General features: G+C 68.6%; 1 protein-coding gene across 2 annotated transcripts; it reads left to right on the forward strand.

Moving 5' to 3' along the window:
• GPC1 (glypican 1) lies at positions 1–27,760 on the forward strand. 2 transcript variants are annotated; one of them, XM_027538120.1, is made up of 9 exons: positions 1–368; positions 20,864–21,022; positions 22,838–23,229; positions 23,814–23,979; positions 24,691–24,821; positions 24,902–25,021; positions 25,122–25,255; positions 25,589–25,764; positions 26,085–27,760. In XM_027538120.1, the coding sequence occupies exons 1-9, from the start codon at positions 203–205 to the stop codon at positions 26,318–26,320; spliced, it is 1,680 nt and encodes a 559-aa protein (XP_027393921.1). In that variant the 5' UTR covers positions 1–202; the 3' UTR covers positions 26,321–27,760. The 2 variants fall into 2 exon arrangements, with proteins under 2 accessions (XP_027393921.1, XP_027393922.1); XM_027538121.1 differs by lacking the exon at positions 1–368 and adding an exon at positions 17,176–17,287.
• Positions 27,761–27,975: the final 215 nt, after the last annotated feature.

A 27,975-nucleotide genomic window follows, 5' to 3' on the forward strand; every position in this document is an offset into this window, starting at 1 on the left:
GGGCCCGGACTGCGCGCTCGCCTGCCGCGCTCTGGGGCCGCCCGAGCCAGCGGCCGGACCTCGCGCCCCGCCGGCTTTTGTTGTCTCCGCCTCCCCGGCCGCCGGCGCCTCCGGACCGCCAGCCGAGTGCGCGGGGACCTTGGCTCTGCCCTTCGCGGGCGGGGGCTGCGCGGGCCCGGCCGGGGGCGCCGCCGGCCCCGCCATGGAGCTCCGGGCCCGAGGCTGGTGGCTGCTGTACGCGGCCGCCGTGCTGGTCGCCTGCGCCCGCGGGGACCCTGCCAGCAAGAGTCGGAGCTGCGGGGAAGTGCGCCAGATCTACGGGGCCAAGGGCTTCAGCCTGAGCGATGTGCCCCAGGCGGAGATCTCGGGTGAGTGACCCGTGCGCCCGGAGCGCCGCTGCGCCTCCTCTTCTCTCCCGCCCTGCGACCCCGCGCCCCGCGCCGCCCTCCCTCTGCCCGGGTCTCCTCCACTCCGCCCGGCCTTCCCCGGCCGCCGGCGCGCACACACCGGCCCCTTCCCCACGGAGCTGTCCTCGCCGCGCAGCCAACGGGGCGCTCCCCGACCCGGCGAGTCCTCCAGGGCAGCCTGGGCTGAGCCGCTGGGTCGGCTGTGGGGGCGCAGCCGACCGCGGCCGTGGGCTCGGGACTCCCCCGGGGTCGTGCGGGCCTTCCCCGGAGGCTCCTGGCGTCGGCCCGGTGATTCCTGGGGGTCCCCAGCAGAGACATCCTCGGGGCCCCGGCGAGGCAGGGAGCGAGCTGTGCGCTTGGGGAGGGGCGAGGGCCGGGGCGGACGGGCGCGACCTCGGCCAGCGGGAGCGGAACGCCACCTCGCAGGGACTCCTGCCTGGGGAACTTGTACTCGCCTGGCGCTCCGGGCCGCCTCCGGCGGGGAGTCCAGCTGCAGGTGGTCGGCGCCTTGGATCCCGCCCAGGGGCCGTGCCGTTTCTTTGTAAGAGCAGCGCCGTCGCAGGCGGCCTGGGCCCTGCAGCTGCCCGCAGTCCTGCACACCCTCCCTGCGGGCCTCGGAGGAGCTGTAGGGACCGGAGAGGGGTTGAGAGGGGAGCCCGGAGTCTGCGGAGCTCGCAGACACTCCCCCCACCCCCAGTCTCCTTCCTCAAACTGCAAACGTGTCCAGAGCCGCACCGGGTGTGCACGGCGGTGCAGGGTTCCCGGGACCCAGGGTGGAGGGGGGCGGCCGGGAGCAGAGCTCCAGGCTCCTGTCCTGGGGACGCCTCCCAAGCCGGGGGGAGGGGGGTGGCTGGGAGAGACCACACTCAAGTGGAGACACGGGGGACAGGGAAGGACCGCAGCCACAGCAATTCTGAATGAGAGAGGAGCGTGAGGGCCGCGTCCATGGCCGGGCCTGGCTGGGGAACGGGAGGGGGGAAGTCAGCCAGGCCCTTGACCCCTGCCCCCAGGAGGACAGAACCCACAGAACACTGCCTGGGCTCCTTGACAGCCCCCTGCCCAGGGCTCTGGAGATCCCCCCTCTCAAGTCCCCCAGGCAGGCCTTCCTGTGCTTCTGCTGACAGAGCCCTGCCATTGATCGTCAGAGCTGTCTCCTCCCTTGGAGGGGCGATTTTGGTGGGTGCATTTGGGCACCCCGGACCAGCACAAGACCCCCTGCACAGTCGGTTCAGGCTCTCCCCCGACCCTGCCCCATGCAGGGGCCGGGTGCCTGGAAATGCTTGAGCTTTCGGGTGAATCCCCGAGCCCCAGGGTCTCCCAGCCCCAGTCTCGGCTGGCACGCCCCCAAGTCCCCTGGACCCCACAGCCCTGCCTCAGATGTCCACTCCCACGCGGACTTTGTGCCCTTGGGGGCCATCCTACTCTGGATCGCATCCACAGGCCTCTGTCCCAGTTAGGCTGAGACACAGAGTGGCGGAGTTTGGGCCGCCGCCAAGGGCTGGGAGCGCGACGGGCAGGCTGGGGAAGGCGAGGCCGGTTGGCGGCCGGGCCGAGTCTCGGCCTCCTTGGGCTGCAGGGTGCAGGGCTTCAGGGCCCAGGACCGGCAAAGCGCGCTGCTGTGCGTGTGATGGGGGACTTTGCAACTGGGGAGCGTGGTGCCAGCCGGGGCTCCGGGTGCCGCCCTCACGGAGCCTTCCTGCCTGGACTCCCTGTGACTCCTCCGCCCCAGCTCCCGGGGGTCCTGTGGCTGCACCCCGCCCCCCGTGAGTGCCCCGCAGGGCCCAGGCACCGAGAGGAGTGCCAGCGCCACGTGGGGTGAAGGAAGCGGGGTGACCTCCCCAGGCAGCGGCCGGCCCTGTACGCTTCTCCTGCTCCGGCAGCTTGGCGCGGCTCCGCGGGCCTGGCGCCCCCTGGTGGCCGCGTGGAGGCACGACGCTCTCCTGGAGCCGGGCCTTCCGTGTAGTCTTGGGGGCCGGTGGGTGGACTCCTCTGGCCTGGGGTTCCCCCGGGGGTGGGCGTCCGAGTTGGCTGGTGGGGTGGAGGCTCCGTGTTTCCCAGGACTGGAGGGGAGGGAGGGCAGCCCTGGGCCTGTGGGCGACCTTTCCAGCCTCCACCTCCCCAGGGGGTAGAAACTCCGTGGGCTCACGAAAGAGGGGCCATCAGAGCACAAGGGGCTTCTGTTCGTGATGTGTGTAGTTTTTTGGATGGACAGCCAGGCCCAGCCAGGGTGAGGAAAGCAGTCATCCCATTTTACAGGTGGGCCTCCCCCCAGCCAGAGCCCTGCATAGAAAGTGAGAGGGAGCCGCCCCTCAACCTCAATCCGTCTGCAACGGCTGGGAAAAGCCCAGCCCCAGGCTGCATCTCACTCACAGGACATGCACACACTCGTACACACATGCACACACACACATGCACACACGTGTGTGCATACACGTGATGCACATGTACACACACCTGCAGGCCCATGCACACATATATCTGCACCTGTGCACGCATACACGTGCACACACGTGCATACACATGTACACATACGTATGTATAGGTGCCTGTGGTCTCCCGGCCTTTGCCTAGGGGCTTGCTCCCGGGGCGCCTGCTGGCTCTCCTGACCCTTTGACGCCACGGTTCATCATGATCTCTCTGACCCTTCGCTAGGGTCCTGGGGCAGAGGCGCATCTGTCTGTTGTGTTCTCTGCGGCAGCCGCAGAACCTCGCCCGGTTCCTGGCACGGAGTCGGTTCTCAGTCCACACCCACACACGTCCCACTTTATGCCCGGCCATGGTGGGGGCCGTGGGAGGTGGAGGGCCCAGGCCGAGGAGGAGGGACCTGGCTGCCTGGCTTTGAGGTTGGAGGTCAGAGGGGGAGCCCGGCGCTGTCAGCGGCTCCTCGGCTCCGGGACCCCAGCTGGCCAGGGGCCCCCAGCAGGGGCCACCGCTCAGGCCTCCCAGCAGAAACTATTGCTTCTCCGTGCGGCCTGCCCAAGACTGTCTCTCGGTCATGGTCAGCGGGCCTCACAGAGACCACCTGGTGCCCAGCCCAGCCCCAGACCAGACAGTGTGCGCATCCCGCCCCGTTGAGAGGGCAGAGGCCCAGGGGCCTTCCCTGGGTCCCCAGGTGGTCTCCAGCCTCCGCTGAGCTGCTGCTCTGGCCCCTCACCCCCGGAGCCGCTACGGTTTCATCATCCCCAGCCTGAGGACAAGGCTGGAGGGAGGGGGAAGAAGGGTGGGGGCCCAGGGGAGCCAGGAGCCGACAGGGCCACTGCATGATGCAACAGCCTAGGCCCCTGCCGGAGCCCCGGACACACCACCGTGCTCCTCAGAGGGGCAGGGCGTCCTCCCTGGGCCTGGGCGCAAAGGCCAGCCCTGTTGCTTCGCCCGCCCTCTGCCACCTGGGCTTTCTGGCCCCGTTTCTCCACGTGTGACAACGGACATAGGACCGCCCCAAAGGCCGAGGAGTGGGGAGCATGCCGACCCTGTGCGCTCTGGGGGCTGCCTCCAGCCCTGGAGCCCATGCAGGCCCTTCCGGCAGTGGTGTCTAGCAGGTGGGAGCTCTGTCCTGCCCTGGACTCGGGGGGGTCACTCCCCAGGACCGTCTGGCGGGTGCAGTGAGTGGGGTGTCTGGACCTGACTCAGGGGTCACTCCCTGGGACCGTCCAGTGGGTGGGGGGTCTGGACCTGACTCAGGGGTCACTCCCTGGGACCGTCCAGTGGGTGGGGGGTCTGGACTTGACTCAGGGGTGAGTACCCGAGGCCACTGCCACTTCTCCAGCTCCACACGCACCCACTGGGCGATCAGGTCCAGAGCCCGGTGTGCTGACCCCCAAGCCCATGGCACTGCCGCCGAGCAGTGCTGGGCTCAGGCTTCTGGCTGCCTCATGCCACCCCAGCCTGGAGGCCTGCCGTGGGGCCTCACGGCCCAGGCCTTGCTGGGCCGCCAGCTGCCCTCTCCGCAGCTCCCCCAGTCCTGGCCCACCTCTCATGCCAAGTGGGAAGCCTCTGCACTGACCCCTCCCGGGTGCCTCCCTGCCCCTCCCTCACTGAGCTGACGGCGGCCCGGCCTTACCAACGGGTGCACTCCTGGCCAGTCCCAGCACCTGGCCAGTGAAGGCCCGCTGCCCCTACCCTGCTCAGGAGGGCTCCTCCAGGGGCATGACCCGAGGGCGGCACAGCTGTGACCCTCGGGGCAGGCCTGGCATATCCCCAGCACCACAGCAAGCCGGGTCCCCCGGCAGTCATGGGGATGTCCTGTCCACTCTGGAGGGCTGGCCGGCAGTCTCGGTAAACTGGCCCCATGCTGGCCCTAGTTAGGAACAGCATGAGCCTGCAGTGGACAGGTCTCCTGGCAGAGGGGCTGGGGCACACTGGCCAGACGGCAGGTGCACCCTGGAGCCGGGGAGGGGAGCACAGAGCGGGTGTGGGTGCACCGGGCCTGTGCTGGGCCCCCCAGAGACACGGGAACAGGTGTCAGCCAGGCCGGGCCAGGCCAGGAGGACAGGCCAGGCCAGGGGAACAGGCCTCGCCGGGTCAGGTCGGGCCCTGGCCAGGACTCGCCCCCTGGAGAGAGGCTGGCCGGCTCTCCCCAAGGCCTCAGCTTATTTCCGGAGCGTTTCAGACCAGGGCTCAGGACCAGGCCCATGCCTGGTGCCCGCCCTGACCACGTCCAGCCACCAGGCTAGTCCTGTGGGGCAGGCCCCTGCCCACGTTCGGGCGGGGCTCCTGTGCAGGGCCACCCACCCTGTACCGGCTGGCGGCCTTCTCATCGCGCGCATCTAGGAACAGGCCTGGGCAGGAGTCCCGAGCTGCCTGCAGCCTTTGGGCAGGGCTGGTTTGGGTGGGGTGGGGGCCGCGGTCGTCCCCTGTCTCCCCCTGTGGGGTAGGGGGTGCTGGCCTGTCCTCCCTGCCGTGGCCTCTGCCCTGGGGGCACAGCCGGGGCCTCCCGCTCTCCTGACTATTCCTGCTCCAGCCGCAGGTGCAGGGGCACCCTGGGTGTGAGGGGTGCGGACCTGCTCTGCTGGCAGAAGCGTGGGAGCCTGGGCAGGTCGGGGAGCCCCTGCGGGGCCAGGCCAGCCTCAGCCCAACCCGCGTCTGCCTGTGGCCTTGGCGTCAGCTCCCACTGTCCTAGCACACATGCCCCCTCCCACAGGCCGGCCCCCTGGCCCACCTGCACGGGCATCCCTCGGGGGCGTGGTGCCCGGCGTCCTGAGTGCCCCCCCCCCACTCTGGGGGCTCTCTGCCCCCCAGGGTGCTCCCCAGACTGGACAGCCTCAGCAGTGAGGTCTCTGGGCACCGGCTGCATGGCGCCGGGCTGGGCTGGGCACTGGGACCCGGGCACGAAGCCGCTTCCCCGGGGCTGCCCATGGAGATGCCCCAGGCTGGGTGGCTCCACAGCAGGGGGCTGCGGTCTTGCAGTGAGGGGGCTGGAAGTCCGAGATCTACGTGGTTCCTCCCAAGACCGTACGGGAAGACTTGTTCGGGTCTCTGCTTCTGGAGGTGGTGGGCAACCCTTGGTCTGGGGGTCTCTGCTTCGTCTTTACGAGGCCTGTGCCTGCCTGCGTGCAGATTCCACCTTATGGAAATAAGGACACCGGTCCCTTCAAGTTAGGAGCAGAGCACTTACGTCTGCAAAGACCCCACACTCAAACGAGGCCCCATCCTTGGGTCCGAGGGTTTAGGACCCAATGTGTGGACTACAGACAGGATTCAGTCAAGGTCAGGGGCGCTTCCCATCCAGTGAGCAGGGCTCCTGGGCTCTGGGTGTTCCATGGGGGGTGGGGGGCTCCCTGGGCCAGGGCCTCAGTGCAGCTGTGGGGCCTTGTGACGGGGTGAGAGGGTCAGGCCATCCTTAGCTCGCTCCTCACCCCCACTGGCCCACAAGCGTCTCAGGAAGCAGCCGGGGCCCTGCCCCGTGGGCCTGAAAGTCTCCATCAGAGTCGGGTGGGGAGTAGGGAGCAGGGTCCTCTGCCTCTGACCTTCCCTGGCACTCAACCTGCTGAGGTGTCTCCCTGGTGGCAGGGACCACCCAGAACCTGGTGGGCAGTGAGGGCCCGGAGTGAAGACCTCCACAGGAGGCAGGGCCACCGGGCCGGGACCGTCGTGACTCAGTGGTGCCGATTTGCGTGGACAGGCTTGGGGTCCCTGCCGACGCATGGGAGGCCCTGGGAGGGGACACTGTGGGGGGGCGGGAGTGAGTGTGTGGGGCGGGGCGGGAGTGAGTGTGGTGGGGCGGGGCGGGAGTGAGTGTGGGGGGGCGGGGCGGGAGTGAGTGTGGGGGCGGGGGCGGGAGGCTGGCTCCTGGCTCCGCATCCTGAGGACCCAGGCTGCTCCTTTGTGCTGAACGCTCCTGGGTTCTGGAGGCTTGGCCGGATGACAGGACAGCTCTGGGGGCTCCCCCACGAGCTGTCCCCCCACCCCTGACCTCAGCCCCCAAGAGGCCCAGAGCCCCACCCACCGCCCCCGCCGCAGCTGGAAGGAGGGGCCCTGGGAAGCTGGCGGGGACGGCCAGAGCTCTGGGAGGCTGTGCTGTGCCAGGCCCCGGGCGCCGCAGGTGGACGGCATAAGCACAGCCAGGCCTGGGGCCGAGGGGAGGACGGGGCCGGAGCTGGCCATGCAGGAGGCCCTGCGGAAGCACCAGCTCCGGGCCCTGCCTTCCGCAGCCCGTCTTCCCACCAGGTGCCCGTGAGCCAGGCCAGGCCCGGGTTTGTGGCCCTGCCTCCTTCCTCCACGCCCTGGCCTCTGCCTGGCCCTTGCCTGGCAGCCAGCCCCATCCAGCCTTCCGGAGCTGGCAGGTTAGGGGGCTTGCAGGGCAGGCTGAGCGCCACCTGATCCAACCGCTTAGTCGGTCAGGGCAGAAACTGGGTCCCAGCGAGGGGTCCCCGCTGCTCAGGGCCCTGGTCCTGGAGTGGCTGCTCCCCCATGGCCTCCCTGCCCTGGCCTCGCTGTGCCCCCGGTGCCTGGTGTGAGCACCAACGGGGTGCCCCAGAAGGGAGCAGGTCAGGGGCGGGGCCGTCACGCAGGCCCCATGGGGGTGCTGGGGGGCATCCGTGTGGCTCTGTCCATGGGCTCTGGGCACGCGTTCCAGGTTGCGGGGCATGGTCGATCAGAGGATGGAGCTGGGGGTGAGGTCACAGAGCCCCTCGCACTTGCCCGCAGAGATGGGCCCTGGCAGACCCCGAGGACCGACTTCTCCAAGGCTGGGGGGCAGGTGGCGAGTCCCAGGTGGGGCCGGGTGGGGGTGGGGGCCAGGAGAGGAGCGGGGCCCATGAGAGCCCCACGTGGACCCGGGCCACAGGACAGCCTCCTGAAGTCAGAGCCGGTCCTGCTGACAGTGCCTGAGGTTCGAGCCCCACCCACCAGGAAGTTCCAGCAAGAGGCGAGGACCCTCACCCTCCCACCCATCCATCCTTCACTGCTACGCACACACCCGTAAGCCACGGGCCCCCTCCACGAGGTCAGGGTCTAGTGAGAAGCTCAACCAGGGCTGCGAGGCCCCCCAACCCCCACAGTCCAGGGCCTGGCCATCAGCGGCTGTACCACCCGCCTTTGTGCCCAGCTGTTGGCGCCGCGGTGCGTGTGACCACAGTCACACCCTCAGTTAGCCCAGCAGCCTGAGGGGTAGGTCGGCACGTCTCCCTCCCACGTGGGCAGCCAGCCCTGGACAAGTGCCCCTGCGCCTCCCCGGGGGCGACTTTCCTTAGGCTCACTGTCAGCCCCAGAGGCTGTGGGCGCCTGGGGCCCACGCACACCTTGGGGCACCTTCCCCAGCACCAAGGACACTGTCTGACCCTGGCGGTGACCGCCCAGGCTCATCCCTGTGTCTAAACACGTCCTGGGCACCCAGGGCCGCCAGCAGCACTCTGGCCCCGGGGCTGAGCCGCGTGCTGCAGCTGTGTCCTGCAGCAGTGGGGCTCCGGGCGCCCATCCAGGCTCCGGGCCGCAGGGAGTGCCTCCCGCCACCTGTGACCGCCCGCAGACCCCCCGGGACACAGATTACGCCACCTGCTGCAGGGCTGGCTCAGGCGTTCACACCCGCCTCCCATTGCCTCGGAGCTCGGGATGCACTGGACCCACAGCCGTATTTTAGAGGCTCTTACAATGTTTAGCCCCACCATCCCCGACCTCCTCCCTTGGCCTGGCAGTGGCTGCCCCCAGGGCAGTCAGGCACCATGGCAACCTCTCTTCAAGTGACCTAATACCCAGGTGACCTCCCTGTCACTGTGTATTTGGGGGCTGGGGGGACACTGGGGCAGCTGCGGGTCAGACGCACAGCTAACCACCCTCCCCCTAGAGTAAAGCGGTGTCCCCAGCCAGGAGCAGTTCCCTGGGGCCATGTTTGGTCATCACAGTGTGCAGGGCAGGGGACAGGGAGACCAGGGGCCCCGTGAAGTGCAGGTCACTCCTGAACAGGTCAAGGGGCGGCTTCCAGAAACACCGGTCACACCGCACGGGAAGCACTTGAACCACAGCTCTAGTTGGGACGCAGTCAGCGGCCGGGGGAGCAGGGCGGAGGGGGCGGCCCTCTGCTTGAGGCCAGGACAGGCTTTGGGGTTGGGGGTGGACTCAGCTCTAGAAAGATTGGTGAACTGCGGTGGACAGATTCAGGTGTGAATTTGAGGCTGGGGTCCTTAACCAGGGTGCCCAGGGGAGGCCCAGGCTTAGAAATCCAGGAGTTCGTGAACTCGACTGAGAAAGACAGTACATCTCCTTTTTTGCTCACCTTTAGCCAGAATTTAGCACCTCTTGTCATTATGAACAACGTGGCGATGGCATTCTGGAGTCCAGGGCTCGCTCACCGTGGACCGCTGGGTCCCCATGCCCCTTTACTTCTCGAGCAGATGTCTCCAGGTGCCGCTTCCACTCATGCAGCTTCGCGTTCCCCCTTGCTTGCCCATTTATCACATTTCAAAAGCCGCGTCACCGCACCTGCGGCTTCCTTCACTACACCCCGCACAACCTTTCTTTCCTAAGCGTTATTCTGAGAAAGGGTGTGCTGGCTTCAGTGGACACTCAAGGGCGCAGAGGAAGGAGGCCTCTGCGTGGTGGGCTGGACCCTCAGCCCAGGTCGAGTGCTGGCGGGGCCCTGTCTGCTCCAGGAGAGCCTGTGGGCCAGGGGTGGGGGTGTGGGGCACACAGTCTGAGCCCTTCGGAGTGTCCTTGAGCGCCTACTGCATGCCCGGCGCTGTCCTTGGTGCTGAAACATAGCCACAGCGCTCTCTCTGCAGGCACTGGGCGGCCGTCAGAGGTCTCATAAGCTGCAGCTCTGCCGGCCGTGGTGACCACGTGTTACTTTTGTAAGTTACAAGTAGAGAGAACCCGTGCAGGGTTAGATGGATGCATGTGGTTTACAAGCTTCACAGCTGGCAAAGAACCCACATGCCAATGCAGGAGACAGACCCAGGTTCGATCCTCTGGTGGGAAGCTCCCCTGGAGGAGGGCATGGCAACCCACTCCAGTGTTCTTGCCTGGAGCATCCCATGGACAGAGGAGCCTGGCGGGCTATGGCCCATGGGGTCGCGCAGAGTCAGGTATGACTGAGCGACTTAGCGTGCACACGTAGTGCACCATCATATATGTGCCCCCACCTTGACTGTAAGCAAAGACCTCTCCCAGCCTGGGGTGGCCCGGGACCCAGCGCTTCATGACCACTCTCGCTGAGACGTGGTCTTCCTGCCCTGTCCTCCCTGGGGACTTGAGATGCTCGTTCAGCCACAGCTACCTCCCAGCCCCAGGGCCCTGCGCTGCCCGTGCAGGACTCTTGCCCTGGGTGGACCACCCACCCCCGGCTATTGCTGGTGCACAGAGCCCAGCCCCCACCCCCTCTGCTATCTGGAGTTTCCACCTGGAGGCCAGGGGTCGTGGATGCACTTGGTGTGCAAGGCCAGAGACTGAGGAGGAAGATCCTGAGGCTGTCCCCCACCCAGAGAGGGGGACACAGAGGACCGCTCTGAGGAGGGTGGGCGCTGCCCACAGCGCTCTGAAAGAGGCAGCCTGCTGGGCTAATGGGCAAAGCCCCTCCCCTGGCCCAGGGCCAGGTCTTTCAGATCCAGTGGCCATTCCCAGTGGCCGATGTCTTGGGAAAGAGGTGGGGCCGTAGCAGAGGCTAAAAGCTGGCTGCCCGGACCCAGCCGTCCTGCCAGCATTCAAGCCCAGCTCCACGCTTGAGCGCTGTGTGACCTTGAGCCAGTACTGAACCTTTCTGAGCCTCAGAATGCCTCTGTATAATGGGGATGGTAGCAGCGCCTGCCCCGTGGAGTGGCTGTGAGACTGGGCTCTCGTGTGGCACGCACAGCACAGGGCAGCCAGGTGCACATGCGTCGTGGGGGCGTCATGTCAGGGCACACCTGCTGGAAAGGCCGGCCCAGCCCGTGTCCAGGGGCGGGGGACTGCCTGCTGGGGTGAGGGAGATTGGCCAGCCCCGGGGCCCTGCTGGGGGTCGGCAGGGCACGGGCTGGAGGCGGGGGGACTGCCTGCTGGGGGTGAGGGAGATCGGCCAGCCCTGGGGCCCTGCTGGGGGTCTGCGGGGCACGGGCTGGAGGCGGGGGACTGCCTGCTGGGGGTGAGGGAGATCGGCCAGCCCCAGGGCCCTGCTGGGGGTCTGCGGGGCACGGGCTGGAGGTGGGGCACTGCCCGCCGGGGGTCAGCGGGGCGCGGGCAGGAGGCGGGGGACTGCTTGCTGGGGGTAAGGGAGATCGGCCAGCCCCGGGGCCCTGCTGGGGGTCTGCGGGGCGCGGGCTGGAGGTGGGGGACTGCCCGCCGGGGGTCAGCGGGGCACGGGCAGGAGGCGGGGGACTGCCTGCTAGGGGTGAGGGAGATCGGCCAGCCCCGGGGCCCTGCTGGGGGTCTGCGGGGCGCGGGCTGGAGGTGGGGGACTGCCCACTGGGGGTCAGCGGGGCGCGGGCAGGAGGCGGGGGACTGCCTGCTGGGGCGGAGATCGGCCAACCCCGGGGCCCTGCTGGGGGTCGGCGGGGCGCGGGCAGGAGGCGGGGGACTGCTTGCTGGGGGTAAGGGAGATCGGCCAGACCCGGGGCCCTGCTGGGGGTCTGTGGGGCAGGAGGCGGGGGACTGCCCGCTGGGGGTCAGCGGGGCACGGGCAGGAGGCGGGGGACTGCCTGCCCTGGCCAGGCCCCAGGGCCACACTGGGGGTCAGCAGGGTGCAGCCTGGAGGCGGGGGACTGCCTGCCGGGGGTCAGTGGGGCGCGGGCAGGAGGCGGGGGACTGCCTGCTGGGGCGGAGATCGGCCAACCCCGGGGCCCTGCTGGGGGTCGGCGGGGCACGGGCTGGAGGTGGGGGACTGCCTGCCGGGGGTCAGCGGGGCGTGGGCAGGAGACGGGGGACTGCCTGCCCTGGCCGGGCTCCAGAGCCACGCTGGGGGTCGGCGGGGTGCAGACTGGAGGCAGGGGACTGCCCGCTGGGGGTCAGCGGGGCGCGGGCAGGAGGCGGGTCTCCCCGTCGCCACCGCCGCGTCCTGGGCGGCGCCATGTCTTGGTGTCTCTGCTCCCACTCGGCTCGTCCAGAGAAGCTGGGAATTTCAAGAAGCATCAGCTCTGGGCCCCCCAGGAGGAGCAGCCCACAGTGTAGGAGGGTCCCTTCTGCCCCCGCTTCCAAGCCCAGGGCCAGCCAGGAGGGCTCCTGGTGCAACCTTGAGGGTGGCAGCTGGCTTTCAGAAAGGAGTCCAGCAGAGTCTCAGAGGGCGCTGCAGAGAGATGGGAGGCGATGGGGAGAGGTGCCCACAGGACCCTGCTCATGGTCAGCCCATGGCCAGTCTCGGGCCCTGGCGGCCCACATCAGAGGAAGCCTGTCCTTGCCCAGCTCACTGGGGCCCACCCCTCACTGTCCCTTTGGCCCCTTTTGGGGATGGGGTTGTCTGCCCCAGCCCAGCTGCCCCGGGCGGGGCCATCCTACCTCTGCCTGGTGGACGTGGCTGGACAGAGTGGGGACCGAGACACTCACTGGGTGCCTGGGGTTCCAGATTCCCTGCCAACCTAGAGACCGTCTCTGACAGATGCTTCAGCTTGACCATCCCTGAGGAGCTGAGCTGGAGAAGTCAGGAAGCAGGCAGGTCCCACCTTCCCACTTGCCCCCAGGACCCAGAGGAGGCCAGGGTCCCACCTCTGGGGAGCCGGGCAAGCAGCACGTGCTGAGCTCAGCTGGCTGCCCAGAGCTGGGAGCCCTCTGCGTGTCAGCTTTGGGGGCCCTTTCCAGTGGCTGTCCTGGCCCCTGTCCCTCCCGGGTGCAGGTGGGGTGGCTGCTGGCCCTGCACGCTCCTGCCGGTGTCCTGGGTCACTGAAGGGATGGTGCAGCCAGCAGGGTGGCCAGGGCTGTGTCTGGTGAGGCCCACTCTGCCCTCATCTTCCAGGAGGTTGGTGGGCCCCTGAGTGCCCGGGACATTCATCTCCTCCCCGTCAGTGAAGACAGGGAGGCCTGAGGGCCAATAGAAGGAGGCAGCGTTAGGCAGCATGTCTGAGCCATCGAGCGAGTCTCAGACGCCTCCAGCCTCAGTCTTCTCATCTGTGAGATGGGGATAATTGTATCCTCCTGTTGACAGAGACGGTGAGGCCCATCATTCTCCAAGGAGGCTGGGGGCTGTGGGAGGGCAGGCCCCCTCTGACGTCCACCTCCCTGCTTCTGCTGCTTGCCTGGGCGGGGTCTGAGGGCCTCAGAAAGGAGTACACACGTGTGCACACCCACACATGGTGGGGAGCATGGGTGACTCAGTCAGGCTTCTCCCCACGCCCCACAAGGACTGCCAGATTTAGCAGATAAAACTATCGGAGACCCGTTTAATAAATTGGTATTTCAGGTAGGTAATCATTTGAGGGCATATATCTTGAACACTTAAATTTTGAATAAATGACAAATGCGTTCTTAGGATAAACGTCTCCACGTATGTAGTGCAAGGATGTCCCAGATGTTGGGGAGGGGGTGTGCGTGCATTTTTGTGGTGAAATACACATAATAAAATTTCCCACTGTGGCGATTTTGAGCGTATGCCCGGTGGCACTGCGGCACTGACGCTCGTGCAGCTGAGCCCACCATTTGCAGAGCTTTCCTCTTCCCCAACTCCGGCCCCACTGAACACCCCCACGCCCTCTCTCAGTCCCTGGTCATCACCACGCCGCCGTCCGTCTCTAGGGGCCCTCGCTGAAGCGGAATCCTAAGTGTTTGTCGTTTCAGGACTGGCTTTCAGGCTCCGCGTCGTCTTTGGGGTTGCTCCACACTGCGGTGGCTCGGCGCCTGGTGACTCCCTAAGGCTGTGTGGCGTCCGGCCCCTTGTCTGGCTGGGCCCCCGTGTCTGTCACTTCACCGGACGGTGAAGTGGCCGCTTGGGCTCTTTCCACCATTTGGCCTTCTGCCCAAAGCTGCTGTGCACAGCGGTGGACAAAATCGCATTCAGGTCCTCGCTGTCAGTGCTTTGGGGCCAGATACTTTTATTCTGGAAAATAACGCATCGTTGATCTGAAGTGCACGTGTAACTGTGTCCTGACCATATCTGTGCCCCACCCCAGTCGTGCCTTCCAGGCTGGGCTCGGAAGCGCCCACGCGCGGCAGGGAGGTGGGCGATGCTGTGCCTGGAGGTGCTGCCTGGGTGGCGATGCTGAGTCAGCACCGGGGGTGGGGGGCACCCCACCTGCTCCTGCCCGGGGCCCTCCAGGCAGGCAGGCCACGGGTGACCGGCTCGGTGGCAGAGCATGTCGGCTCCTGCCTCGGCCTCCGCCCTCCTGCTCAGGAATTCCCCTGGGACTGGAATCAAGGGCAGCCTTTCGCTGGGAGAGGCGGGGAGGCCTGGGTCCTTCCGGGTCCTGTGCAGCACTCCGGGCTGAGTGCCCTGGGCCCGTGGCTCGAGCTCCCTGAGTGGGTCCAGCAGGAAGAACCGGAGGGGACAATCATGAGTGTGAGAGGACCCTCGGACCATGCGGGCCCCCAGTGCGCTCTGCACCTCGTCGGGGGGTGACGGGGCCCCTGGAGGAATGAGGGGGTCCTCGTGGGTGGGGGAAGCGCCCCACCACCCCCCTCATACCAGCAGGAAGCATACCAGCTCTGGGGAGGGGTCAGGTCAGGGGGGTGCTGGCTTTCCAGTGGAGACGGAGGCCCGAGGCTGCAGGTTGCGGCCACGCTGGCGTCCAGCCTTGTCTCCCAGAATGCTGGCACAGCCCAGAGAGTCTCTCTTTGGACACAGGTCCCTGAGCACCAGGTCCAGCTTGGGCCTGGTCAGAGAGGCCCCCACCGGCAGGCCCAGCAGCTCTCCGGCTGCCAGGGAGGGTGGCCAGGCAGGAAGCCCCCACTGAGGCCGCTCATGCTCCGAGAGGTCAGAGGCTGGGCAGGCGCTTTGGCTCAGAGGAACCTGGAAGGCTTCCTGGATGAAGGGCTAGACGAGTGGGTCTTGAAAGAAAAAGTAGGGCAAAGGGGAGGGTGCGTGCGACCCGGGGGCTGGGGGAAGCAGCAGGTCAGACGGGCGCCAGCAGGGGTGGCTGTGACCTTGGACTTGGCTGCCAAGTTTCCTGGAGCGGCTGGGTTGGGGGGATTGGTGAGCAGCCGAACCCATTTGTCCGCTCCGTCCTCATTACTGGGCATGGCCGGGGACAACTGCTGTCCCCAGAGGCTCCTGCAGTGGCACCGGGGTCTGCTGTGTTCTGGCCCAGCCGGGGCTGTGTCCACTGCCTTTCCGGGGTGGACAGACAGGCCAGCATGGAGACTTTGTGGGGAACCTACCGAGAGGATCCTGGGGCTGCAGCACCCCCTTCTGCTACTCTGGGATCACCCGGGCAGACGCAGCAGAGGTGGGTGGCACCAGTCCATCTCCTGGGCTACTTCCGGCCCAGAGGTGGGGTGGTCAGGCGAGGGAGACGGGAGAGCCGTACGGAGCCCGTGTTCCTGGGGGCCCTTGTCAGGGACGGGTCTGCAGCATCTCAAGTGAGTGGCCTCTGCAGCCTGGCCTGGGCCAAGGATGAGAGAGCCGCACGGAGCTCGCCCTGGTGGGCGAGGCTTCCGAGGGGTACCTCACTCCCGGGCCCCGAAAGGCTCCCTGGGCCTGCGTCCAGGCCCACATCCGGGGGCCCTACCACCTCACCAAGGCAGCCCCCAAGGCCAGTGCCCACTGGCAGGGTGGCCTGCTCAGGGGTCTCTGAGCGGAAAGCAGGCCGCAGGGAGCACCCTTGTGAGCTGCCTGGCGGGGCCCCCTGCTCCTGGACCGTGGGTGCTGCGGGCTGCCTTGGAGAGGCCGCTTTGCTGAGAGCTGCCTGTCCAGCAGGTCTCTTTGCAGGCCAGCCTTGGGGGGGCGTTCCAGGGCATGCGGCGCTGCGGGGAGGGGGCCTCGGCTGGCAGGCCCTGCAGTGGGTCTGGCTCATGCTGTGGCAGCCAGGACCAGAGCTGGGGCTGCGGGGAGTGGCGGGGAAGGGGGAGAGCCAGCCATGGTGACCGCCTAAGCGTGTGGGAGGGGGGCCCAGGAGGAGGTGGGTACTGGGCCGGAGCAGGGCGTGGCCAGGCAGGGGCCTTATATTTCGCAGGGGAAGCAGACAGGACGTTAGCATGCAGACCGGGATCACCGACTCAAGACTAGGGGCGGGTAGAGAGTACGGGTGGCTGATGGTGGCCTTTGAGCGCCCAGCGTAGGGCTCTCGTCGTTGTCATGGGGAGAGGGGGCTCGCTGGCGGGGGGGCTGCCATGCTCCATGGGGAGCGAGCTGGCGCCCCCCTCGCATCCCCACGCCGGGAGGAGCCCCGTGGGGCAGGAGCCAGGCGGAGGCCCGGGCTGCGGGAAGCTCCGGGGCTGAGTGCGGCCGCCGCGGTTTCCGGGGGAAGGGGACGGCGCGGCGCGCGGCGGGGCGGGGGCTGCGGGAGGAGGCGGCCCCGGACCGTGCGCGCCCGTGCTGCGCAGGGCTGCGCGGGGCGGCGGCCGCCAGTGCGTCCTGCTCTGCTGCGCTTCCGCTCGCCCGCTCCGCAGCCTCTCCCGGGCGGACCCCAGACCTCCATGCACCAGCGCCTGGAGTCGCACGCCGCCTGCCGGGACCGCCGCCGCCGAGAAGGGGGTTCGGGCTAAGCCCGGGGCTGGCATCCAAGCGCGGGGACCCGCCGTCGCCCGCGTCCCTCCGCACTTCCATCCCCGGGCGCGTCACCCCGACCCTTCCTACTGATCTTCCTCGCCGCTCACCCTTTTTCCCCCATCACCACCGCCCAGACCCCACCTTCAGTCCGGCCTACCCCACCTTCGCCCCCAGCGCAAGCCCCTCGCCGTCTCCGTGTGCGCCCCATCGGGCCCCCGTCCTCACCGCGCCCATCCGTCCCCCACCTTCGCCCCGTTCCCACGCCCCACTCGGCTGCCTCCTCGCCACCCATCCGCGTTTATGCCGCAGCCCCCTCCTGCAGCAAGCCCCCCTTCCTCCCCCATCAAGCCCGTTCCCCTCCCCTTCGCTCTCGGCAGCCCCCGTGCGCGCCCCGCCTGCCGCCCCCAGCCAGGCCCGCCTCGCCCACTGCGGCAAGCCCCTTCCCCGCCAATCACAGCGCCCCCGGCCCCCCTCCTGCGGCGCGGCCCCCCTCCCCTCGGCGCTGCCGCGCCCACTGCGCCAGCGCCCGCTCCTCGCTGCGCCAGGAGCGCGGCCGCCTCTCCAGACCGCGCCGGCTGCGGCTCCGCGCGTGCGGCCCTCTGTCCCTGGCCGGCGGCCGCTGAAGCCCGGGCGCTCGGCCTTTGTCCCGCCGCCCGCGCTGCCGCCCCGGGGCGGCGGGGTTCCGGAAGGGCCGGAGGGACGGACCCCTCCCGCCGGGCGCCGAGGTGTCGCAGGCGACACCCCTGGGTTTCGGCTCCCCGCCGGTGACGGAGGCTTGGCGGCGGCTGCGGGCCGGCTCGGTGATGCTGGCAGGTGGCCGGAATGGTGGAGGGGCTTGGGGCCGGCGGTGAGGTGCTCCGAGGGGGCTAGGGGAGCGAGGCGGGGGCGGTTGCGGGGTGTGTTGCCGCGTTAGGAACCAGGGATGGTGGCGGTTGAAAAGCCCTGTCCGCGGTGGGTCTGTGGCTGCCCCCCGGGTGGACCCCAGCCCTCAGGGCTGACCTGCCGCAGACAGAGGCCAGGCTCAGACGCCTCTCGGGTGGGAGGTGGGGCAGGGTGAGAAGATGCAAAAAGGCGGCCTGGGGATCCCACGGTGGGCGGTGCCCAGGGAACCCGGGGTTGCTTGTCCGGTGCCTCCCCACCCACCACGTCCAGCCTGATGGACATGCCCGGGGGGTCCTGCAGACCATCGGAGCAGGAGTGGGCACGGACAGTCTCCAGAGAAGGATCTGCGGCTCTGGGAAAGCCTCTCCCCACCCCGCCCCGCCACAGGAGGCCGGCGGGGTCCAGGGCAGACTGCAAGGGCGGGGTGGCTAGGGGCCCCTCCCTGCTCTTCCAGCCCCGGCCTCCCCTCTGGTGTTTGGGGGCCCCGGTGCCCGGAGCTGCCCGCATAGCTGTGTTCCGAGGGGTCTGGGGAGGCTGGCTGTCTCCACTGAATTAGCCAGTGCATCCTGGGGGTGGCTGGGGGAGCTGGTGCCTAGCACCCGATCGTGGCTTCAGAGGCTGGTGCCGCAGGCGGTCTGCGTGCTCCTGTGTGAGCCGCAGAAGCTTCTGGAAAGATGGGCTTGGCCTGGCGCCATCTTCCCGCTGCAGTCTCCTTGGGAGGGCTCCCAGGCACCAGTCAGGACTGCTGGGCTGGGCCGGCACAGACGTGCACTCTGTCCAGCCTAGGAGGCGAGGACCACCGCTGGCATGGCGTCTTGGGCTCCAGTGCTGGGGTCACAGAGCTGGTGGGCGTGAGGAGGGCTGTGGCCATGTGCGCAGGTGGCAGGAGGCGTGAGCCTCAAAGATGTTTAAGCTGTAGAGATGGGATCTAGCACCGAGGAGCAGGAGTCTGGGGGGACTCCGGGAGGCCTGAATATGGGGGGGCTGGCTACGTGGTCTGCTGTCCAGCAAGGGGAGGACCTGCCATGGGGTCAGGAAGCGAGTGCGGGTGTTTTAACCTGGGGAGGGCAACGGGGTGGGGGGGGCGGGTTCGGAAACGTGGGGGTGGGGCCCAGAAGTGGGGGAGCAAACCCAGCATGAAACAGCCCTCCCCTCTCACCACCCCCCCAAAACCTGGATCACGAAAGAAGGTGTCACAAAGACAGAGGAAAGGGAGAATTCTAGAAGGATCTAGGCGGCTGTGGAAAGAGCAGCAGCTGCTGAGAAAGACAGGAGGGACCGTTGTGGACCAGCCGTGGACCAGCCGTGGGGTGGGGGGGTCAGTGCAGGTGGGACGGGTCAGCGGGCAGAGGGGGCATGCTGATGCCTCCCAGAGGGGGCGGGAGGGGGAAAGTGGTGATGAGAGGGGTGGACTGGGCCGCTCTAAGGTGGACGGGAAGCCAGCCGTGCCCCCACCTGGCCCAAGGACCCCTCCCTACTCTCCAGGCGTTTAACCGAGAAGAGGTGGGGTTTGGGGATGGAGATTTGAAATGATGGGAAGAGAATTGCATCCGTCCGCCTTGCACACCTCCAGGGACCTGGAGCTCATGCCCTCCTCACACTGGCAGACCCCCCCCCCACTATTTGGCTAAGATGGGGGGAGCAGGCCTGCTGTTCAGGAAGGCGCCCCGCAGAGTCTGCCCTCTGCCCGGGAGGTGTCCCGACCCACAGGTGACCCTGGAGCGTGGGCCCTGACCACTGGCCACGACATCCGCCCCGCAGCGGCTCGGGGCGCCTCGGCCCAGCCCGCCCGGGGCCCCAGGCCGGCGCCCAGGCTCTGGCTCCGTGTCTTCACTCCCGTGTGTGTCCACCGAGGGAGGGAGGGACGGGGGCTGTGCTGGGGCGGCCGGGAGAGCGCGGGCGCCCGGGCGGCTGGACGAGGTGGCGGGGGCAGGGGCCAGAGCGGGCAGCTTCCTCCCAGCTGCGGTGCCCAGGAGCCCCTCCAAGCCGGCCAGCGAGGGCTTCCTGTGTGTCCTGGATCGGGTCGGGGGAGGGGGTCAGGTTCACCAGGGGATCGGGAAGGTTGGGGAGGGGAGACAGGAAGCCTGGGACGCTGCCCCCAAAACCCACCCCGTGGCGCAAGTGCTTAGGTGCTGGCAGCCTGCAGCCCCCTGCCCGCCCGCCCCCAGCTTACCCCCCACGGGGCTGGTGGTCCCAAGCAGCAGGGAAGGCGTGCTCCTGGCCCATTGTTGGTGGGGAGGTTCAAACCCATCTGGCTGGGTGCACAGCCTCCAGCACCCCGGAGACGGCCAGTCTCTGCCAGCTGGCCCTGCGGAGACCCCAGGCCCGCTGTCCTGCCCCGCCTGCTGTGAAGGGCCAGGCCTAGGTCAGAGTCAGCAACGGCCGAGAGGAGGCCTCCGGGCGCCTCCTCAGGTCCCAGCCCCTCTGCCGGGTGCTGCCTGCTCACCCCCACGCTGCTCCCACCCCAGAAGCTCTGCTGGTCAGACCGAGTGCCCAGGCCCCCGACCCCAGCCCCACATGGCCTCCATCCAGGCGGGACCCCTGAGGCCACTCCATTCTGCCCCCTCGAGGCCGGCACAGGAGGGAGCCTCCTCCTGCACTGCTCAGACAGGAACTGTGGCTGGTGCAGGGTGGGCTGGGAGTGGGGGGTGGGCTGAGGCGGCCCAGTGGGTGTGGGGCCTGAAATCGGGCAGCCTGAGCCGCGTGACCCTTCACTGTGTAACTTTGGACACGAAAGCTAACCTCAGCCAGCCTGTTTTCTGGTCTGCAAAGTGGGTTCACACTCAAAACCCGGACCAGCACGTTTTGAAAGGTGCGCCGTTCACCACAGGGGCCACCGGGCCAGCCTCAGCGCTGTCCTGGCGCTGCTGTGAGCTGGGCCACTGGGAGCCAGTGCCTGGGCGGCAGCAGGGGACGGTGGAGGCCCTGAGGGGCGCAGGCGTGTCCTACCGAGCGGGGCAGGGCTCACAGCAGGGCCCCACTGGACGTGTGTCCGCTCATCCTGACGAGAGGCCCCTGCATCTGGCCAGCCCAGAGCTATGGGTGGGCAGCCCCCCAGCTTGCAGGGCCTCCTGCCCTTGGTGGGAGCCGGCACGCCAAGCTGCTGTGGGGAGGCTGGGGCTGTCCTGCCCCTCAGGCGTCCTCTCGTCCCCCTGCCCTCAGCCTGGACGCCGAGGAGGGCTGCCGGCAGTCCTGGACGCCCCTCGCCCTCCTCCATGAACCTGGAGTCTGGCGGGCCCCCACCACCACAGGCCCTGCGGCCTCTGTGCTGAGTTTGGGAGTTGAGCTGAGCTGCTCGGGGCGCCTGGGACACCTCTTCACGTGGATGGGGTCAGGGAGGGGGGCTGGGAGCGGCACCCACACCCTGCCCTGGCTCTCAGGGCCCTGGGAGACGAATTCTGCCGAGGGCAGCGCGGCCCACGTGGGGCCCAGGCCCTTCCCGGGTCTGCCTCCCCTGGGCGGCCCCCCACCCCCACTGTGCCCCCTCCTGGGGCCAGCCCCCCCAGCCCCTCCTCTCCCTCACGCCAGCCCCTCCCCACAGGCGAGCACCTGCGCATCTGCCCCCAGGGCTACACCTGCTGCACCAGTGAGATGGAGGAGAACCTTGCCAACCGCAGCCGCGCTGAGCTGGAGACAGCACTTCTGGAGGGCACCCGGGCGCTGCAGGCCACGCTGGCCGCCCAGCAGCGGGGCTTTGACGGTGAGCAGGCTCGGGGGCCACGGACACTCGCGGTGGAGGTGGGCACCTGAGGCCTCCCCCGGGGGGCGGGCCAGAGCGCGCGTGGTGGCAGGTCGCCTGCGGGCCTCTTCATCTGCTCAAGGAGCCAGCGTGTCTGTCCCGTCAGCCCTTCGGAGGGGACCGTCCACCTCCAGGGGCTCCCCAGCACCCAGAGCTCTCCCAGCGCCTGCCAGGGACTGGCCTGGGGCGGGCCACCCCAGGCTCTGGAGCTGGGAGCTCTGCGTGAGGACAACAGGGCGCCGCGAGCGGGGGCCCGTGGTGTGGTCCCGGTGTCTGTGGGTCAGCGGTTCCCTCCGGGCGTGGCTGTCACATCTGGCCCCGGAGCAAGGAGTGGTGGGACGACTTGGTGACGTTTACTGTGGGCCCCTCGGAGGGGGCGGCGGCAGGGGCCCCCGGAAGCGACCAAGCTGTCAGAGCCTGCACGTCACCCACTCAGGACGCTCATCTGTGTTAAAAGCGATTCTTCACCCTCTTCCAGTCCCACCTGGGCCCCCCAACCCTCTGCGTGCCACTTCCCACCCCAGCCCCACTGCTGCACCTGGTCTGGCCACCCCAGGTCTCCCAAGCACCCCTCCCCAGGCCGCCCGCACCAGGGGGCCCTGGTCTGAAGTATTCCAGGCCCTGAGCCCAGCGGGCCCATGCTGGCTGTGTTCCAGAACACAGCTCTCCAGCCGCAGTCACCAGGGCTGTCATCTGAGGATGGGGCAGGGGGCTGGGCATGTGCGTGGCGGCCCCATGACCACCCCCTGTGCTGCTGGGCTGGTCGCTGAGCTTTCTGGAGGCCAGGCTGGGGTGGGGACCAGGCCCCTGGGGGGGATGGGAATATGGACTGGCTGCTTCCTCCCACAACCCCCACCCAGGGGGCTGCACGTCTCAGCCAGGGCTGTGCCAGGGTCTCCTGCCCGAGGCCCTGGGTGGGGCGGATGTGGGCACTGGTCCAGGGGCTACAAGCCTGACATCCCCATGGCCTCAGAGCAGAGCTGAGCTGGCCTGGACACCCGAGGGTGGGCCTGGGTGGGGAGGGGTGGCCACAGCTCCTGAGGACGCATCTGCATGGGCGGGTGGTGTGCCCTGTCCCCTGCAGTCTCCCTGCGAGAGAGGAGGATGATGTGGGGGCCCCAGTTCTCAGCACATAGGGCAGAAGCATTTTCCCCAAAGCCCTGGGGTCTGCTGCCCACGGTCACCCCGCACCTCCACAGCCCTGACTGGACTCTGGACGTGTCCTGAGGGCTGCAGGGGGCCCTCTCCAGACCCCCAGGCAGGCCGGCTTCCAGAACCAGAGGGAGGGCCACGTAGAGAGGCGGGAGGGCAGGAAGCCCAGGAGAGCCTCAGAGACCTGCAGGGTGAAGGGTGGACAGAGACACCCGGGGGGACTGAAGACTCCCCAGGACGGGGGACTGGCTGGGTGACAGTGGGGGTAGAAAGGAGAGCTGCTGGGAAGGAGAGCAGGTGAGGGGCACCTAGGGCCTTCCCCGCAGTGGGTCCCACCCCAACTCTGCACCTTCCTCCCCTCGGAAGCAGTCCCTTCCAGGTGCTCGTGTGGGGCTCAGGTCAGAAATAGATGCTGGACACTGCAGTCTCCAGGCCGGGAGGGGGAGGGCTCAGGACCCCGTGGGGGCTGGCATCCAGGGCCCCCGCAGGTTCTGATGACTCAGAGCATCGGGGGTGTGGGGGCGTCGCTGGCAGAGCCCCCAGGAATGCCAGTCGGGGCTGCTGCAGCACGTGGGGTGGGCAGGGGCCCCTGAAGGCCTCACGCCCACCTTCCCCCGCTCCCAGATCACTTCCAGCGCCTTTTGAACGACTCGGAACGGGCGCTGCAGGAGGCCTTCCCGGGCGCCTTCGGAGAGCTGTACACGCAGAACGCCAAGGCCTTCCGCGACCTGTACGCCGAGCTGCGCCTCTACTACGGCGGCGCCAACCTGCACCTGCAGGAGACGCTGGCCGAGTTCTGGGCGCGCCTGCTCGAGCGCCTCTTCAGGCAGCTGCACCCGCAGCTGCTGCTGCCTGACGACTACCTGGACTGCCTGGGCAAGCAGGCCGAGCCGCTGCGGCCCTTCGGCGAGGCCCCCCGCGAGCTGCGCCTGCGCGCCACCCGCGCCTTCGTGGCGGCGCGCACCTTCGTGCAGGGCCTGGGCGTGGCCGGCGACGTGGTGCGCAAGGTGGCCAAGGTGCGCGCCCCGCCCCCTGCCCCGCCCCTCCCCGCGGGAGGGGTGGGTGACCTGGGTTGTGAGCTCTGCCCTGGGCAAGGGCCCAGGCCTGTTGGAGCGGGAAGGGGAGGGGCCTGGGGCTGGACGCCCCAGGGGTCAGGTGGACAGGACATGAGAGGGCTGCCCGCTCCCTGGCTGAGCGGTGGAGTGCGGTGTCCGGTGTGGGAGGGCATAAGCGTCAGAGCCCTACGGGGCTGGGTAGAACCCACCTCTCTACCCCCGCACCCCACCACTCCCCCAGCGAGGGCCCTCAGTAAGTCGCCCCGGCCTCGGGGCCCTCGTCTGCATGGCGGGCAGTGTTCTCGCTTCCCCAAGGAGGTTTCGTGACCGCAGTGTTCCCGGGGGAGTCCCAGCATGGTGACCGGACTGGTTGGACTGAGCGCGCTCCTTCACTGCCCGGGGCCGCAGGCCTGCTTGGTCATTTGGGAGGACACAGGGCCCCAGTAAAGGCCCCGCCGTGGTGGGGCAGACCTTGGCACCCTGACTCCCACCCAGCCCTGCCCGGGGCTCTGTGGCTTCGGGGTCAGACTGCCTTGGCCCTCCAGGTGCCCCTGAGCCCCGAGTGCTCGCGGGCCGTCATGAAGCTGGTGTACTGCGCCCACTGCCTTGGGGTGCCCGGCGCCCGGCCCTGCCCTGACTACTGCCGCAACGTGCTCAAGGGCTGCCTAGCCAACCAGGCCGACCTGGACGCAGAGTGGAGGAATCTTCTGGGTGAGCCCCCACTGCGCGACCGCCTGCAGGGGCCTGGCCCTTCGTGGCCGCCCGCGCCTTCGTGCAGGGCCAGGGCCACCTCTAGAGTGGGTGGTCCCCGAGGCTGGGGGGCAGGGTTCCCTCTAATCTCCCAACGGAAGGTGCCATGGCCAGCTGCCCGGGAGGGTGCCCTGAGGGTCAGGTTCCTGTCCTTGCCCACTGAGCGAGCACGCCGAGGTGCACGCGTGAGACGCATGGCAGGGCGACCCGTGCGCGAATTACCGTGTGCACTGCTGCCACGGGTGAGCCGGCTGGCATGTGCAGACGTGAGGTGGGTCACCAGACGCACTCGTGTGTGCATCTGCTCGTGTGAGGTGAGCCAACACGCATCCGTATTGACACCCGTGGTGACACAGGCCAGCACGCATACACGCCCAAACACAGGCTGACATGGACGTGTGATGGCATGATGCGAACACTGTGAGACATGCGGTGACGTGTGCACACGGTGGGCTGGGTGTGTGTGTGCCGGCAGGCGTACGCTTAGACACACGTGCTCAACCTATACCCGCGTGCCAACACATCAGGAGCGCGTGTAAGAGGGCTGGCCTGCAGTGAGCAGACGTGCAGAAATACTGTCTTGTGCGGGCTGACATGCCTGCGCGTAGCACAGCCATGAGCCAGCGTGTGTCCATGCAAAGTACCCCGTGTTTCTGTTCACGCCTGGGCCAGACTCCATGGTGCTCATCACGGACAAGTTCTGGGGCCCGTCGGGTGCGGAGAGTGTCGTCGGCGGCGTGCACTACTGGCTGGCGGAGGCCATCAACGCCCTCCAGGACAACAGTGACACGCTCACAGCCAAGGTGCGGCGGGGGAGCAGTGGGCAGGGGAGGGGCCCCCAATGCGGCCTGGCGCCCGTCAGGACCCCTGCGTGCTCCCCCAGGTCATCCAGGGCTGCGGGAACCCCAAGGTGAACCCCCAGGGCCCCGGCGCTGAGGAGAAGTGGCCCCGGGGCAAGCTGGCGCTGCAGGAGAGGCCACCCGCGGGCACGCTGCAGAAGCTGGTGAGCGGCCTCTGCCGGGCTGGCCCGGGGTGGAGAGGTGGGGGGAGGTGGGCGGGGCAGGCTGGCGGGGGCACCTGGTGGCCTGACCACTGCTCCACAGGTCTCCGAAGCCAAGGCCCAGCTCCGAGACGCTCAGGACTTCTGGATCAGCCTCCCGGGGACGCTGTGCAGTGAGAAGCTGGCCATGAGCTCGGCCAGTGACGAACGCTGCTGGAACGGCATGGCCAAGGGCCGGTGAGTGTCCTGCCGCTGCGGCCCCTCAGCGTCTCCGTGGCCCCGGGTGCGTCATGCCCTGCGCCGGGTCTGACGTGGGACACCCCACGGGACCCAGAGCCGGGACGAGGGCCAGATCCCCACCGCATACACAGGCTCAGTGCGTCCACGCTCTGCTGCAGGGGCCCTTGTGGGCTCCTGGCAGCCCTTGAAGTCCTTGGGGGGTTGGGGGGGGGTGCTTCAGGCTTGCCACCACCCTGACGGGAGGAGCGGTGGCTGGATGGGTGTTGCTGGGGCCAGGCCCCTTTGTGGGGAGCAGGACAGTGACCCAAGGTTTGTCTCTCTGGCCTCCAGGTACCTCCCCGAGGTGATGGGTGATGGCTTGGCCAATCAGATCAACAACCCCGAGGTGGAGGTGGACATCACCAAGCCCGACATGACCATCCGCCAGCAGATCATGCAGCTGAAGATCATGACCAACCGCCTGCGCGGCGCCTATAATGGCAACGATCTGGACTTCCAGGACGCCAGTGAGGGCAGGCCGGGGGCAGCTGAGTGCCCGGGGTGGGGCCCTGGGGTTGGGGTGGGGGTGCCAGGGAGCCCCAGCTGGGGAAGGGTGTTGGGGGAGGGGGCGGTCTCCTATCCCCGGGGCCCGGGTGGCTCTGAAGGCCCGGCTGCTGCCCAGCTGTGGTCCCGGTCCCCCGCCCTATCTCCGACACGGCTGTGAGCCGGCCAGGACGTCCGCCCAGCCTCGGCAGACTCCAGGAACTGCCGTCCCCAGTGCGGGAGGCCCAGGCAGAGGGTTGTTGCTCTCGGGGTCCCCCAGAGCCTCCTCCCCTTTCCTCCCCAGGCGACGACGGCAGCGGCTCGGGCAGCGGCGAGGGCTGCCCGGATGAGATGTGTGGCCGGAAGGTCGGCAGGAAGAGCGCCAGCTCGCGGACGCCGCTAACGCACGCCCTCCCGGGGCTGTCGGAGCGGGAGGGCCAGCAGACCTCAGCTGCGGCACCCCCCCCGCCCCACGCCAGTCCTCTGCTGCTCCTGGGGCTCGCCCTGGCCCTTCCGGCAGCTGCGCCCCGGGGGCGGTAACTGCCCCGGCCCCAGAGACCGCGGCCAAGGACCGACTTTGCCAAAACCCGCAGCAGACGATATTTAACTCCCTGGGCCGGGAGGCCCCGGAGCGGGACAGGAGGGGTCGCCGAGGGACCCGGCTTGTGACTGTGCTGGGGATGGGGCGGGGGGCTTCGCCCGGCCCCCCGAGCTTGTACTTTTGTATGGGGCCCTCAGGTCAGCCGGGGACAGTGTCCCCCAAAAGCCATGCGTTTCAGAGACCTCGAGGTGCCGCTGGCCGTCTCTCCCCGGAGCCCCTGCAACACCGGGCCGGGTGAGGAGGCCGCCTGGGCGGTGTCCGGCTGAGCGCGGGCTGTGCCCCCCTCCCCCACCACCGAGCACCTGGGGGTCAGGTGTCTGAAAGCCACGCCCAGTCCTCAGGCCCAAGAACCCCCCAGAGGGTATCAGGGTTCCCGCTGGGGCCGAGCGGGGCCTTTGGGATTATGCATGAGCCCTGACCCCACCCCCAGGACCCTGTCTGGGCCCCCTCTCGGCAGCCGCGTTGGGCTGCGCTCCTGGCCATTGGCGAGGTCCACACGGGGACTTTCAGAGACGCCGCCTGCCCCTGCCCTTCCCCACCCCCACCCAGACCAGGGCCACGTCCCAGCTCAGGACGACGTGAGCCAGGGCCGCAGCCGACCCCTGGCCGCCGCCTGGCCGCGGGGACGCTGGGTGGCTGGGGAAATCTGAGCTCAGGGCCAGCGAGACCCGGCGCCCATGCCAAGGGCCTTCCCTTCCCTGACCTTGCCGGCCGCAGGCCAGGGCGCTCTACAGTTAAGGGCTTTCCTAGCCGCACCTCCTCTACAGGCCTCTCCCGCCCTTCTCGCCCAGAGCTGCCTTCTCGGCTTCTCCCCGGAAGCTTCTGAGGGTCCCAGGTGACCTTCCGAAGCCCTGGGGTCTCTGCAGGCTCCTCCCCAGGCCGAGGCCCGCCCTCCTAAGCCCCATCCACTGCAGGGTTTGGGGAGGGGCCACTCCCTGCCAGAGAGGGCTTGGGCCGGGCAGAGTGGTCTTGAGGGTTGGGGGATGCTGAGCCACGTAGCCAGGCCAACCTCCTGACCAGCCCCTGGGCCCCGAGAAGGCTGCTTCCTGCCGCTTTGCTTTTCCTCACGGGGTGGAGGGCTTCCGGGCTCTGGGACACGCGGGGTCCAGGGCTGCTCACACAAACACGCCAACCGTATCAGAACCTTGTGCCGGGGCGGGGTCGGGCCGGGGCCTCCCTGCCTGCGGGTGGGAGCCAGCTGGACTCCCAGCCCGGGGGCAGTGTGCCCGGACAGCCACTCGGGCCCGCCCTCCCTTCGTCTCTGGACGGGGCGGCCCTGTGTGGTCAGTGGCCCTGCCAGCTGTGTCTCGGGCTGCACGGCGTCCGCAGGTGACGTGTGTTCTTCGAGTCCTCGTATGAATAAAAGGCTGGAGACCGCGCATCGCAGCAGTGATCCCGCCGTACCCCACCTGGCAGCAGGTGTGCGCCGTGGGCGTGCCTGGCACGCTGGGCCGGTAGGGAGGTGAGGGCGGGCTTGCACACGGGTCCCGCCTGGTGGGTGGCCCACGGCTGGAGAGTGCCCATCCTGCCCCCAGCCCTGGTCCTTGTGCCATCCACCCTCCCTCTCCCCGCTCTGGACGCACACAGCTGGGCA

The sequence above is a fragment of the Bos indicus x Bos taurus genome, chromosome 3 (genome assembly GCF_003369695.1).
Source record: "Bos indicus x Bos taurus breed Angus x Brahman F1 hybrid chromosome 3, Bos_hybrid_MaternalHap_v2.0, whole genome shotgun sequence".
Lineage (NCBI taxonomy): Eukaryota > Metazoa > Chordata > Mammalia > Artiodactyla > Bovidae > Bos > Bos indicus x Bos taurus.